General features: G+C 48.2%; 1 protein-coding gene across 1 annotated transcript; it reads right to left on the bottom strand.

Annotated features, from left to right (window-relative positions):
* PPM1L (protein phosphatase, Mg2+/Mn2+ dependent 1L) lies at positions 1 to 13,723 on the bottom strand. Its single transcript, XM_010211940.2, has 3 exons — positions 13,526 to 13,723; positions 4,709 to 4,870; positions 1 to 1,197 (listed from the first exon to the last, which is right to left on the bottom strand). The coding sequence occupies exons 1-3, from the start codon at positions 13,560 to 13,562 to the stop codon at positions 851 to 853; spliced, it is 546 nt and encodes a 181-aa protein (XP_010210242.2). The 5' UTR covers positions 13,563 to 13,723; the 3' UTR covers positions 1 to 850.
* Positions 13,724 to 15,470: the final 1,747 nt, after the last annotated feature.

Raw genomic sequence — 15,470 nt, 5'->3', positions numbered from 1 at the left:
TTTTCTTTACAAGCCTATGACAATTCCATGCCAAAAAACTGACTCTCAGTGAATGACTTTCATCTGTCATGACAGAATTAGTTTCCTGATACAGAGGCATCAGCATCTTGCTGATTAGTTTGCTGTATTAATTAGCTTGAATATAATGTGGGCTTGACAAAATGTTTTGAAAGTAACACACAGTCTGAATACACATGTGGTTTTAGGTATTTGATCACTGTCTCTAATCACACACACTTTTCAAGGTTTTGTCTAATGCAAAGGGAAAAAAACAAAGCGAGGAGAGCCACCTCCACAGGATCAGACTGGTATTTGGCTCCTTCTCCTCCTTTGTATCAATGACAGGCCAATAATTACAAACCTTTTCCAACACAACCTTATCACTGCAGATTGAGTAAGACGAGACACCGAGAAGCATCTTTCTCTCAACAGTTACATCTGTGGGTGAAAAGCAGCAGCATTCCTATGACTTGCTGTTGAGCAGCAGCACTGCCCTGACCCTGCCGTGCATCTGAATGAACCTTTGACCCTTAGAAATAGGAGGTAAGAAATCAAGGCAAAAGTCTACACAGGACTTGAAAAGACGTTTGAAATGAAGCATTGCAGTTACTTTCTAAGGAGCCGCAAGGTCACAGGAGACAGGAACATGTGAATAAACTTAATTCTTATAATCACTCAAAATGTATTCGTTGTATTGCTCCTTTTGTTAAGCGAAAAAAAAAAAAAAAAAAGACCAGAGGGATCTGTTGCTTTTGTGTAAAATCCTAATGGTATTTACTAGAGCTTTCTACTATGTTTAAAACATAAGAGTTTGTTTTAAGTTCAGAGTGAGGCAGAGAACCACTGCGAATTACTGTTCTTCTGTTTTGCTGCTATTCCTGAACTTCACCACCATAACTGTTATATTATCAGGGCATCCTCTGTAAAATGACTGTAGGACGATGCTCTTGGCACCGAAGTGCGGCTCATCCAAGCGTTCCTTGATGAATCGGACGGCCTCCTCGTTGCTGAAAGCATCCCAGAGCCCATCGGAGGCCAGGATCATGAACTCTGGCTGCAGCTTGTCCAGATCAAAGGTGAGAATATCGGGGTCAGGAATTACCACGTTGAGGTTCTTCAGAGGGTAGTCTCCCAGCGAGCGGGACATGGCCAGGATCCCCTGCACGCGCCAGGAGCCGTTGAAGCTGATGAAGCCACCTGGAGAGGAGGAACACAGGCTCCGTTAGAGCATTTTCCCACCAAATCCCCCCAGAAGTCATGGGGCAGCATCCTCAGGTGGAAACGTTACCGATTTCAAAAATCAGGAGATGCCTTCAGTAAAGCAAACATGGGAGCACTGCAGTGAAGAGCTGGATTGGGCTTCCCTGCTACTGAGACAGTGGAGCACAAAACCCGCTGTGCTTTCAAATGAAGCTGGGCTTTGTATTCGTGACTCCCCCAGTGAGACGGACAACATGCTGAACACAGAGATCCACATTCCCGTACCAGGCAATTTATTGTTCAGAGAGCCCTATGGCAACGTTAAGAGAACATACTGAAAGCAAATCTTTATATTCCTGCTTTAGTAAATCACTCCTTCTCCTGGGTAGCTCAAGTTCAGGTTTTCCCTCATTTAGGAAGATCTATGAAGGAAACATTAACACTGAAAATGGTCTGCAGAAGGACTCTAATCTCAGTTCAAGGCATAAAGCAAAGATGCATCAAGTGCAAAAACACCTACAGCCTCTTCTCCAAACCTGCCCTAAATAAGCTTGTGTCAAAGAAGGCCTAAAAATCCTTGTTGGGAAAAAAAACAGTCAAAAAAATTTGCTTCTAGTCAGAAAAACGCAATGTGGCATTTGCCTGACTGATACAACCATCTCCAGGATTAACGCTACTTCCAGTTGAAAATATACTATTATATTTAGGAGTTGATTATAGTGAGATGCATTTTTCACTGAAATCAGTGACTGAAATCAATGGTACCTGGCCATTATACAGCTGGCTTTTATTAGAGAGGGATCTATATTCTGCCTCAAGGTCAAAGGGTAAAATTGAAGCCCTTCCCATTTCACGTGCCTGTCTGTGAGGCACTGTCTGCACTGAATCACAGCAATACTCCATCCTCACATGACAGAAAATTTATCAAAGTTATTTTAGGACAAATGATTTGCAAAAGGTATAACATAGAACACAATATGAGAAATACGCCACAAAATACCACTAAGGTATTGTTGTTTGTATCTGCAAGTTCTTTGCTTTGGTTTTCTTATAAATGTGTTTGTTCTCTGCAGTTATCAGAATGCTTTCAGCTTTGCACTTCAGCATATAAATTATTTGTTAACCACCAGCCACCTAAATCTTACGATTTCCTTTCCACTCCGCATGAAGCTATAGACTCTATTTCACTTAATGATTAATTCTTGTCTAAAGCTTGATTTGTGTTAAAACTGGCAGAAGTAAAACTTTTTATTTGGAGGTTTTCATGAATGCTTATGCGGAGTCTCCATTATTAAGGCATTTCTTCCCCTGGATGAGGGACTCTCCCAGCCTGTCTGCAGCCTCTCCCGAGATGCGCAGCCCCGCGAGCTCTCCCAGCCGCTGCTGCTCTGCGTCCGGTGCCCTCTCGCTCCAACGTTGCACAGACACCTCTTTATCTGCACTGCCTTTCTTCATAGCGATTAGAAAAACAGTAACTCTGAATGTGATCGTATGCCCATAGCGGAGTGACGGGGCACACAAAACGCAAGCAAGAAGAGGTGACTGCGAGCCCCACGGCAGAGGAGGGCAACGCACCCGTCACGGGGCGCGCACGGGGACACGGGCTCTGCACACACCGTGGCTGCCACGGGCAAGGGGCCCCTGAGGTTTTCTGTGGCACTTCTCGTGTTTTGTTTGATGAAATCATCTATACTGAATATTAAAAATACTCATTATAAAACGAACAAACAAACATTCTGCAGCTCCACCTAGCTGTTACTTAAGAGGAAAAGGCATTAAAGAAAGAAAATCTTTTTGGCAATCACACAACATTTCTGTGTGTTAGAGAGCTCAGCTCAAAGGATCTTGTTCAAGGTGAATTACTCAAATTTCTATCAGTGACAATCACCTTATCGCCTAGAGCTGGACGTCTCTTCCCAAATCGGAACCACAGTCATTTCAAAGCTCCCTAAGGAAGCCGATACCTCACACACTGCTCAAGGCACTGATGAGGAGAACATTCCTTAGCTCCATCCTGGAGCTATCCTAGGAGACAGGAATTGTCTCCTCCAGTTTCAGGCTGTGGATAAGGAAGGCTTTCATACGTAGTAGTAGGGATGGGGAAGAGGAGGAGGACTGAATTAATTCCCCATCCAAGAACACCAACAGCCACCTGGCTGTGCCACGGGAACGACGTCGTTTTGATCATTCAGCTCTGGCATTTTGCTTCAGTTTTACATTTACTGGTATTTACTCTAATGTAAAGGGCTGTTCTGAAATGTTACCATATCTCACAGTAGTACTATAAAACGGATCTACTTTTTAAAATAGCACTAGGAGGTCAGAGCAACCCGATGTTTTTTTTCCCCTAAATGAAGGCTTTTTCTAGGGAACAATTTTACGGAGCACCTGCACAATACTAAAGGAGGGCTTGGGAACCTTGAGTTACTAAGATGGAAGCATTTTACAGTAACATCTCTAGATTTTAATAAAACACTGCCCAAACACATAGTGAAACAATCTGAGATCAAGTCTTCTCTATTCCTTCTCCTTAGGATTTCTATACTTTTTATTCCCCTTTGGGAACTTCTGTTACCTGTACCAAGCAAGAGGCAGAATCACAGGGCTACTGTGCTTCCTCAGCAACAAAAGCAAGCCGAGGGGAAAGCACATCATCCAAATTACACATCTTCGTACAGGATTTGTAATGCTGTGACAATAGCACTAGAATTCCCTGAGGCAGCCAAGCCAAAGAAATCTGAACAAGCAGACATGACAAAAGACCAATAAGAACATTACATATTCCTGCTTCTTTTGCTGTTATTTACAGTAAACAAGGACTCTGATGCCATCTTTGTTGCACTACAAACCTCAGGCTGTGAAGGAAGAAACGATGGTAAGAGGAGACCAGAGAGGCGCTCTGGGTGGCATCACGCTGCGAACGGGAGGGATGGAAGGCACAGATGGCAGGTGAGCACCGAGAAAAATCGGGAGGATGCAGCAAAGTAACAAATGCTGCATTAACAGCTCACATGGAGATCTGATTTTATAGAAAGAACAATGTAAGAGAGAAGAGGAGAGAGGATTTCAGAGGACAGCAAGTTCTACAGCTTTCATAGTCACACTTTGCATGTATTTAGACTGATGAAAATCTGTAGTTTTTAGAAATGGGAAAACCTTATTTCCACTTTATAGTTGAAAAGTTTAAGGCAGAAAGAAGCCAGTTCTGCAGGCAGCGCTCCTCGGGAGGCTTAACACAAACAAGAGGGTGAACTTTTTTAACCATAAAATAAAATCTTGCTTGCTGCAGGCTTCTGTGGGAACCAACACAGAAGTGTGTTGAAAAGACTCAGAACTTCATCGAGAACTGGCTATGAAGCCTGACGACAGAAACACAACTGCGAGCCCAAGAAGGCGCGAAACGAAGACGTGATGAAAGGCAAAGAGCACACGGGGCCCGGCCACGCCGTCACCTGCCCGCTGCAGAGCATGGCTGCAGCTCAGTTAAAGTGCAAACGTTGTAACTCACCAGCCCTCTTAATCCTCTTCCTCTCCTTGAGCTGGTAGGGCTTGTGGTCGTGGGACAGGGGGATGGCGTTCCCGTCCTTGTCGCACAGGACTCCTCGTGAATCACCGACGTTGGCCACCGTGAGCTCCTTATCGGAGAGCAGCGCGATCAAACACGTTGTACCTGGGCAGAAGGAGAGAGGCTGCAGTTAGGGTGACGGCAGCTACGCTGCAGGGTGTCCCCAGCCGTTACCTGCGGCCACAGGCAGCAGCGGCTGCGCTTGAACCTCCTGGGAACAGCTTGTACTGCTGCGAACTGAGAAAATTCACCTTGTAATTATTTAATCTTCACTTACGCAGAAAAAAAATTAATCAATAATTGACCACAGCACCCAACAGACCTGATACCAGGAAAAAATGGCAATTTTTTAAGTGCTCACCCTACACTTTTTTCTTCTCCTAATGTAATTAATGTAAAGTAGAATGGGATCCCATGGGAACTCACCTCTGCACATCTCCTCCTAGCCAGGTATCAATGGCTGCACTCGCAAACATCGAGATATTAAAAAATATCCCTTTCAGAAACTCTAGACCAGATGTTACAATTTCATTAATGTTTTAGAACAGGAAGTTGCCAAATACGTTTTTAGATACACATGAGCAAACATTAAAGGGAACACCCTGACAGCGCAGATTACAGACCAGTACTAAAACTCATTTATTTTCCCATTATCGCAAATCGTACTCCAGTATCTTCCAACAGTAAATAAAATTAATTTCATGGTCGCTTCCTTTCCCTTTCACACAAACCAGAAAAGTGCACAGTGAATCTTCATCTCAGCTGTTAATTTACGTCTGATTATTCATAAAAACCAGGCGCCTGCCCTTCCCAGAGAGGAGGCTGGCGGGGAGCTGCTCCAGGCGGGCAGGGGATGGTGACCCTGAGGAGCTTTGGGGACCGTCTGACGCCGCTTGCTGGTTTATCTGTGCTAGGACGAGGAGGGCGCATGGATCCCCTTGGACACGGGCTGCTCCCGCTGCATCCGCCACCACGTGCCGGGCAGGATGGAGCCACCAACCCAGTGGACACCGAAAGGGTCCCCAAAGCAGCAGCAAGGAGCAGTCCCGCGTGCCGGACACCATCGGCAGCCCCTCCGGGCTCGAACGAGGGCCCCGCTGCAGTTCTCACGTCAGGGCAGGTTGTGTCTGTCCCAGCCCAGACTGACGAGCGGCGTCTGGAGCTTCCCATGCCCACAGCCCCACGTCCCATGACTGGTATAAATAAAAGAGCCAGTAATAACTGCCTGTGTTTAGATGCACTGTGTTTGTTCCAAAGATGTATTTTTAATTTAATGGTCTGCCTGGCACAGCTCTGAACCAGAACTACGTGTCACAGGCAGAAATCCCCTTTTGCTTTTGCACCGGAGACACGCGAGGAACTCAGGAAACCGGCTGCCTGCCCCAGAAACAGCTGGCCTGGAGCTACACGGGACACCCCCGTCCCAAAGGGCATGAAGAAGGTGGCAGGAAAAGGGACATGTGGTGCTGGCAGCTCGGACACAGAAGGCTGCAGCTGCTCGCGGGGCCACAGCAAAATGGGCATGAACCGATGAAACGCGGGACGGGCGAAAACCACAGCCCGTTTGGGAGGAATCAGGAAGGACTCGTCCAGTTCCGGAACAACGACCGAGCCCTCCCCTCATCTATCACCCAGCTCATTTTCTGTCTTGTGTTGGAGCTCCCTCTTTTCCATCCTTCACTGTCACCTGGACCTGACATTTCTGCTTCTGAAGCGAGTGCCCGAGTTCCTTGTCTCTCCGGTGAACAAGATGACCCCGTGTTCAGCAAATTCCACCTCCCTCGTGACAGCACCACAGCACACGTTTTCCTGCAGCTGTAGCAAAAACCTAGTGTTTCCGAGTAAGAAAAATATTGCAGCTAACATTGACTAACTTTCAACTCACAGAGACTTAATGTTTAGAAAATGAAACACTTCAAAACCACAGTCGTTATTATAACACTCCAGAAAAATGGTAACTTTGAATAGAGTCCTATCAGTTAGGGGAGCTATGTGACTGTAAAAACACATGGATCTGAAACAGAAGCCAATTTCCAAAGTGATTTACGAAGGATTCGCCGCTTCCATCTCCACCACCGCCCCGACCGGTGGCCGGGCCATCGGTCAGTCCCTGACCCCACAGTCCAGCCACATTTACACAAGAAACCCAACTTATTTTGCTCTGTTTTCTTTTCCATCTATTTTTATTTTAGCCATTTAACCTTGTGTGGAGTTAGAAAACATTGTGCTCTTGTCAGCTGCCTCAGATTTAATGCAATTGCACAATGGAAAATTCCCGACATAAAGGGTCCAGAATTGAGCGCACATGTTATATTAGTCTCTCTGTGTAGTTGCCTGAATAAATACCCTGCTGAGGAGTTTAAAAAGAAAATCACCAGAAAATGTAAACCCTGTAGCACGCGGGCTGCAGAGACAGGGGATTTTTTTGTTTGCCTTTATTTTTCCCCCTTAGTCGGATAGGATTATTGGGGTTATATTTTAGTATTAGCTAAGGTGCATTGTACAAGTCAAGGTTGCACCAGCTCTACCATTTCTAATGCAGCTGCTTTAGCTAAAGAACAAAACTTCAGCAGAGCACGGTCGAGACGCGATTAGCAGGTGAGCAGGAATGAGGGACCCGGCTCAGCCCGAGATCCGCTCCAGCGGCCACGGAGCTGCGAGGAGCGAGGCCGGGGATCCGCCGGGATCTGCCAGGGACACCCACGTCTCTGGGCAGGAGGGCCCTTAGTAAGGGCCACCTTGCAAGAAAATACCTGCCCGGGCCACCTTGCCAAGGAAAACACCCAGCTGAGAAGCTTGGTGAGCAGCCCAAGTGGACAGGGCAGCGAGGCCACCCAGGCTCCAGCTGCAGCTCTCCAAGCTGCTCCCCCTCTTCCTCCTTGCTCCCTTTGCAGCCTCCTCACCCCGAATTTCCTTTGCAGAGAACACTCACAAATGAGAGGTTCCTCCCATCAGCTTCTAACCAGCACTGCCCTTTCATAGGTTCTTCTCAGATGATACAGGCCACAGTTTCTCACGCGCTGGCTCCGCTCGACCTTTCTCCCTGGGTTTTACACTCCTGGCTCACTGCGTCGCACCCCTGTGCCCCTGTGCTCTAGTGCAGGCAGGTCTCAGTGAGGGCCCTCCTTAGGAAACACTCCATTAACCTGGATAATCTCCAGGGCCACCGCTCCTTCCTCGTCTCAGCTGATCGCGCTGTTTTTAGCGACTGTCTGGGGTTGTCTCCTGCTCCATTTCCCCGTTATCCCCTGCAGCTTGGGAGTGAACCAAGCCTCGGCCATGTCAGAACAACATGAAAAGTGTAGAAAAAAAACAGAGCCACTTAAGCTTTCCATGCTGCGCACACACCGCAGGCAGTGCAACTAAACCCCTGAATACAGCCCAGGGGACAGGGAAGACTCGAGGGAGCATTGGGGAGAAATCTCCTTCCCAGCATCAGGGACACAGATGAGAGGAGGGCAGAGGAGCGGCCGGAGAAACGTCATCCTGTTGAGATCGCAGCCCCCGCAATGCTCCAAGCGACCGCGTCCGCCCTGAGCGGCAGATCAAACAGCCCCCGGAACCAACCCTTCTCCACTCCGAAAAAGTAACCCAAAAATCCTGCAGTTATCTGCAAATTCGAGTGGGATCTCACCGCAAAAACTGCAGCCGGGGTGGATGATTTTCATCCCTGCACCGTGCGACTTCCTGCTTGCCACTTCGGCGCTGCACAATGCGGGTGAGGGGACCGTTACAAACACGCGCGCACCGAATGCTGCGTGGTGTCTGCACGGTGGCACTGGAGGAGCGACGTGTCCCCACACTTCCCGGTTCCTGACGGGCTTCCCGGCCTCCCGGCGCAGGGGAATATCCAGCACCACCGCAACGGGCACAGCCGGCAGCCCCCAGCGCCCGCTTCCCCGGCCCGGCGCAGCCCCAGGAAACCTCTCCAGGGTGGCACCACCAGCCCGCAGCTCCAGGCAAAGGGGACCAGGTCCCCTCTGGGGTTTTTGCTGTAATTTACTAGTCCTCAGCAGAAAACAGAGCACTGGGTCAAGGTGACCGCGTTTAACACACACCTTTAATGTGAAATAGAAACAAACCCTGATACGCTAAAGAAGGCGCCGAGTGTAACGTGGAAGCTAAGTGAGCTCTGCAGCAATCGTGCAGCTATGAAGAGTAAAAACCATTACCGTGTAAGCTGGAAAAAAGCAGAATTCTCATTAGCAGCAATCAAGAAGTAACAGAAGGGCGCTGTTTTAGACCATGTTCCTGAAATTGAGTAGCTGGAAACCACCTAAAACCCAAGCGTCAGCAGGGCAGAAAGCAGCGCCGGGGCCGCCCGGCCGGTCCCCGTCTGGCGCTGCCGCGGGTGCAGCGAGGCCCAGGATGGCTCCGCGTGGGCATCGGTGCCGTGGAGCAGGACGCAGCGACTGCAGACAAACGCCGCCCGCTCGCGTTTCCTGGGACGATAAAGCCAAACTGTTTAATACCAAAATCCTTCACCTGCGCATGCCTTGCCTGCTGAACATGAGATTATTTCTGCCTTTTCTCTTCCTGATAACTCCTTACGGCTCCCCCCAGCCTTTTATTTTTCGCTCTTGCCTATTCTGTGCACTCCATGGCACTTGCAGCTGCAGTTCCTGCCCTGCACAGCGTGTGCTTCTCACCGCTTAAATCCCTCCAGCCCTGCTTGCTCCACAAGACTCCCGGGGTTCCCGGCTCGGGACACCCGGGTTTCGCTCCTCCTGCACCCTGAGGTTCTGAACGCCCCCAGTGGTGCCAGGCCGAGCCCTGTGAAACAAGATCCCAAGCAGGTTGCAGGCAGGAGAGGGCATTTGAGGATGTTTTTCTTTTAAAGGCAGCTTAACAAGCCCACTGGATTTCCATCTGCATTTTTAACAAGGTACAAGAGCTACCTTGACGTAAGCATCACTATAAAGACAATTTGCTTCACTTTCATTGTGATGTAGAGTTACAGCAATGAAAAAAACTTTTCTTTGCAGCAAAAAGGGCAAGCTGCTTCTAACCCCAAATCACAGGACATTCTGGGGGGCAATTTTACTGCCTTACATCTCTCTGTTTCTCTGTGTGCTGCTGCAGGGGGTTCCTGCGAGCGAAGCCGCGTGGTTGGAGCAGGAGCTCCGTGACCGCTCGCGCCTGCCGGGCCCTCACGCTCGACCTCTCCCGGAGCATCCGCAGCTCCACAGACGGGTTCCCCAGCCCATCAGAGTGAAATTTCATCTTGGATATTTTTGCTCCTCTGTAGTTTTGCCAGAACAGCAAACGCTCTGGGGACCCGGAGCATTTGTAGGTGGCAAATGCTCGAGGGACTGCTCAGAGCTGGGCAAGCCGAGTGGCTTCCCCTCCTCAAGTTGGAAGGAGGCAAGTCAGGGCCTGAGCAGCTCAGACCCAGTTTTTACAGCTGCAGAAACCCAAACCGTCTCCTAACGGCGCAGAAATACGGAATAAATAAGAAGAGGGATGGGATCTGCTGTCATGAAAACTCACTTTACGAAAATGAGCAGCTGATACAAGTCATTATCCAGTTCCTTCTCCTGCCGCTCCAGGCTCCTTCCAGAGGCCAGGACAGAGGCTGCCGACAGCCAGGACCGAGGGAGGATGCACAGGATGTGCAGGGCACCAGCCATGAGGGACCCCAGGCTGCGCAGGGCCCGGGGGAAGGGGCTGTCCGCTAAGGAAAAACCCATGGCCCACACAGAACCCTGCCACTGCTGCGAGCGGCTGCAGCCCAGAGCACACCAGCTCGGGGCCAAAAGTGCCTCCAATTACCCCAAATTTTATTCGGCAGAGCTGCCACTGACCACCCAGACACCTAGAGACACTGCGAATGGAAGGAACAGGATTAATATCCTGTTAGGAGAGAGCTGCAAGGGGAAAAACGATCCTTGTGCAAAATTAAACCAGGCGTAGCTTGTCAAGAACGGCGCTTTTTAAACTAACGGATTGAAAGATTATGAGAGGATTTGAACCCATCTGCCATGCTTGGCCTGGTTTCATTCCATAAAGCTTTCTTAATCAAACTGCACTAAAAATCTTGTCAGCAATGACTGTTTTGGGAAGAAATTGCTTTATGTGGTGGCTTTGATAGACTGATTTCCTGAAGAGGAAGGGCCACGGCGGGAGGCCTGTGGCTGTCGAGCCGCTGAGCTGCAGGTTGCTGCTGCTGCGGCCCTGTCACCAGAGGCACGTTCACACACAGGGCTGTCCCCAGCAGCTCGGGCCGCTCCTGCCGAGTCCTGCTCCTTAACCTGGCAAACGGTCACAGCTGGGGTCAAATCCTATAGAAAGGATTGCTTGCGGCCTACGAAATGATAGGGTGGAGGGAAAGGGAATAAAGATCAGTTCAAGGCCATTCTGAAAACTGGAATGCCCCACACTTTGCACCACGTTCACCGATTTTCACCCAGGATGGCTCGGTGAGAGCTGGGGGCTGAGGCCGTGTGGTGTGTGGGGAGAGCCCTGGCACATTGGCCTGTCAACACGTGGGCATTTCTGCCTCTGGAACTGCTGAACTTCCCCACAGAGCTTCATTCCAGCGGCTGCTGCGGCGACGCTCCGACTCCTCCCCACCTCAGACCTTAAACATTTAATTCCTGTCTCCCTGGCGGACTCTTAACAGACTCCTGCTGCTCAGGGCTGCAGAACCACGCAGCACTCGACAGCGCTCCCCAGGACGGGGCTGCTGACCCCTCGCCTCGTCCCCTGCTAAACAAAACCCCATTTTCCGCATAAATAATGATCACTCCTTTTTGCACCATTATGCTACCTCAGGACTGCTCTCTTCAGCCTGCCTGTACCCAGAACCACTTGATCTTCTCATTCCATTGACTCCGATATGGAGAAACACCAATAAAAACACCCATCAACACCGTGACTCCGATATGGAGAAACACCAATAAAAACACCCGTCAGCACCGTTCTCACACACAGAGCTGAGGAGCTGGGAGTCCCCAACGCCGGCTGCAACCTGCAGGGCTCCGGGCCCCACCGTCAGCAGCCCTCGCTCCAGCCCCAGGTAGCACCGCTCCTCCCCTTGCAGTAAACCAGGGCCACGATCAGAATGACAAACAGGCCCTGTCGCCGTGTTTGAGTCTCCAGAGGTCTCGCTACCTGATTAGGAAGCTGAAATCCTGGGGTTTTATTCACAGAGAGTGGCTCCCTCCCTCCGGTTTGATTGGGTGCATGTGCTGAGCTGCTCCAAACTAGTTATTTATGGGGCATCTCATTTTGGCATGACTGTTTCTTTGCATGATCTAATCCCCAAATGTGTGTTTCAAGCAGTTTTGATCTTTGTTTTCCCTGTACAAACACTCCATTTTCAATAAAGAAAAATGTTTTCCTTTTCTTCTGACAGCAGTTGATAATTTCCTCCGCTGGCTTTTTTCTTCCTAACAAACTGCCATCCACCAAAACGACTGCAGGGAGGAAGTGACCGAGTAAGTGATGGCAAAAAAAGAACTACATGATTCACTGGCTGGTAAATTTTGTGTTAAAATGACAAACAGATTTGGAAAGAAAAAATAGAAAAGAAAAAGAAAAGAGACTTTCAAAGCTGATTTCTTATGCATCGTTAAAATGGGACGTGATTAAAAAAAAAAATCCTGTGCCCTTATTTTAATTATTATGTCCTTCAGGAATTGCTATGACTCAGTTCTTACTTATTGGGTGACTGGGTGAGTATCGTTGATGGAGTAATAGAGCATTTTAATTACTTCACATTACTAAAGCACACAGTCCTTTAAGTATCCAGAATAAACAGTCTGCAAATGGCTTTTAAAGTTGCTCGAGAGCGCTTGAGATCAAAGTAGTTTAAGAGAATGTTATTGATAAAGAGTAGGAGCCTGAATCATGTTGATAAACCAGTTCAAGCTAAGTATTTCAGGCCATCACAGCACAAAGTAACAGGACAAAGTCACAGGAACTTGTCAGCACTTTGACTCATGAGGAGAAGCTCAGACGATGGTAATTTTAGATTCGTTAGTTAATTTCAATTTATCTAAACACTGAGAAAATTGGTAAGATTCAGGGATCAGACAGATTTATAGCCATGTAGAGATGGTTATTTTGGATGATTAACCAAAAGCATTTTCAGTCTCTGTTTTTTTTTCCCACTATAACTGTAAAGCAGGCCATCAAGAAAACTGGAAGGCATTTCTAACTATTAAAACAAAATGCCAGTAAAGCCAGTGCTAGAAATACCCACGAAATGCCCCAAGATGCCCCAATGCACCAAGACACAAATACCAAAACTGAAGGCCTGTAACGTCTGCCTGTGAGATCGGGTCAGGGGCTCCAGTTCTGCACCATGAAGCCTTAAAGACCAGATCCTGTGACCATCCTGTGCACACTCAGCTGAGCAAGGACGAGTTCTAGTCACTGAGAAAAGAGCCGTGCACAGGACACGTGCTTGGAAAGATGCAACATGCAACAGGCTTCACAATCCACCCAAACTACATTCTGTATCTTGGCAGCAAAACCTGCAAAGACAGGAAAAAAAGCGGGACCGGATCAATCGAGCAGCGCACGAGGAAGGACAAAGTGCTGCTAGAGAAATAACCATCTTTCAACCTACTTAGTACTCAATAACTGAACTGGAAAAAGTTCCATCTCAGCTTGATCTGAGGAGAGAGAAATGTTTCACTGAATGCTGAGGACGAAGTTCAACTTGCAAACTCATGCACTGGCATTCTGGAGGACTGAAAACGACCTTTTCTGTTCTCCCAGTAAAATGCAACTTTGAAAGAAATACAAACGTACCTGCTTCATCATAGGAGACAGTCAATTTTTCCAGCATTTCTCGATCAATCGATAAAATCTGCTGCTCCAGGATGGTTTGGTAGGAGAGCACGCTGTTTTCCTTGTCCCTCTCGTAGTCCTGCAGATGCTGCTTCAGCACCTCCGGCAGCCGGGACTTCACGTACTCCGCTGCGGACTGCAAGGAAAGAGGCAAGGGCCGAATCACAACAGGGGCTTTGGGGAGCTTTCCGTGCACCCACACCCAGCCCAACTTCAAAGGAACAAGAGACAGAAATCAACCTCAACAGCGACTGCTAAATAACCAAGTTTGGACTGGAAGGTAGTAGTAAATCTTTGATAGCGTTAGAGAATTATATACATACACACACGCAAAGTTCTTCTGGCTTTTCTTTAGGGAAAACAACACGGGTTAACACCAGGTGGCATGGTTGGACCGACTTCTGGAGCCAGAAATGTTAAAAATGGCAGGAAAAAAGGGGAGCATTTGCATGGCATGAGCCCTGAGGAAACTGCCATCCTCTGCAGCAGTGGGAATCCTGCAGGAATCCCGCGGGACACGCTGGAAGCACGGGCCACCCCACAGGCTTTAAGCACCAGCACCTCTTACAGGTATCACACGGCCGCTGGAGCAGAAAGGCCCTCTCTCCAGCATGATTTTTTTGTTCTTTCTTGCATCTCTGATATAAACCCAACTGGAGAAGAAAGACACAGCAAAGCCCAGTGCTCCAGCTTCTATTTTTCCATGAATGATGGAAAAGTTTCATCATTTCAGGCCTTGAAGCAACCAGAAGTTCCATCTCCTCAGCAACACACTTATCCCAGGTTTATATTTAGTTTTCCAAAGTCAATTGCTGATTAAATTACGACCTTAAAATATCGCTGAAGCCATGTTCAATTTATCTGCAAGCTAAGTCATGTGAGACGAAGGAAATTATTCTGCAAAAAGTAAATTAACTCTCCGCAGGAGAACAACATATTTAAATGCTACATTTTAATACTATTTTCTTCCTGGAAGGAAAGGCCAAAAGTTACACTGTATACTGATTATGTCAGTACCCTATAAAAATCTCAGGTTGGGACATTTCTATTTAATGTTTCCTTTGAGAAGAGGCTGTGCTCAGGGGAATCTTTGTGCTGTCCATATTGTCCTTAAACAGGAAAACTGAAAACAAGGAAAGAGTTTTTATAGGCTCCATTTCTGAAGGATTATTTTCCACCTAAGAGAGTGATTGCATTCTGCTGCCTATAACCATATACTGCTTCTGTCCCAAACATTTAAGTGAAATTTAAGGCAATTGAAGTGAAAGCCCACAGCCGGGCGGACACAAGCAGAAGGGGAAACAAGCAGGAACCAGGCAGCAGCGGAGACACCGTGCTCAGAGCGCCCTTTTCCTAGGGGATCTGCACGTCCCCAGCCCTCCTGGACACCCAAATATCTGCGTCCCAAACCACGCGCAGCGCTGGCAGGTCAAAGCTGGCCTGTCCCTGCCAAGTGACGCCGAGGAAGCCCAGCCTCAGCTCTAGGTTTTGTAAGAACAATAAATTTAAGCCCCACACGTGGCCTGGCTTCAGAGGCACAGCCATCCACGCAGGAGCCCTGGCTCTCCGGTCTCACCCAAAGCAGTTGGGATCCGAATTGTCTCCTTCATCTGCCTGAACCATCAGCAACCGGGATGAAGGCAGTGAAACCTGGAGCAGGAATGTGAAACTGTCAGTGGTTGGTTATTCTGGGGGAAAACAAGCGATGGCAAAACTCAGCCTGCCCTTGGCAGGGTAAGACAGGACCCGCAGAAGGCGCTAGGACAAGAACAAACAATCTGCCCTCTAAAACAAGGAACTGTTTACAGAAAACATGCCACGAGACACTTGCTAGTTGATTTTTCCCCTTAACACAAACTTTTGACATAGTTAATACATTAATTCTATTTAAAAGTGTTTTTTTTTT

This window comes from Tinamus guttatus, unplaced genomic scaffold (genome assembly GCF_059628265.1).
Source record: "Tinamus guttatus ecotype Peru unplaced genomic scaffold, ASM5962826v1 Tinamus_guttatus_pri_ptg000376l, whole genome shotgun sequence".
Lineage (NCBI taxonomy): Eukaryota > Metazoa > Chordata > Aves > Tinamiformes > Tinamidae > Tinamus > Tinamus guttatus.
This window is presented reverse-complemented; position numbering and strand designations above follow the sequence as displayed.

Coding starts and splice junctions, on each gene's coding strand:
- PPM1L (XM_010211940.2), bottom strand. CDS start 13,562: ATGCTGGAAAAATTGACTGTCTCCTATGATGAAGCAG. Junction 4,871..13,525: donor TGTCTCCTATGATGAAGCAG/GTACGTTTGTAT, acceptor CCTTCTGCCCAG/GTACAACGTGTTTGATCGCG. Junction 1,198..4,708: donor GAAGAGGATTAAGAGGGCTG/GTGAGTTACAAC, acceptor CCTCCTCTCCAG/GTGGCTTCATCAGCTTCAAC.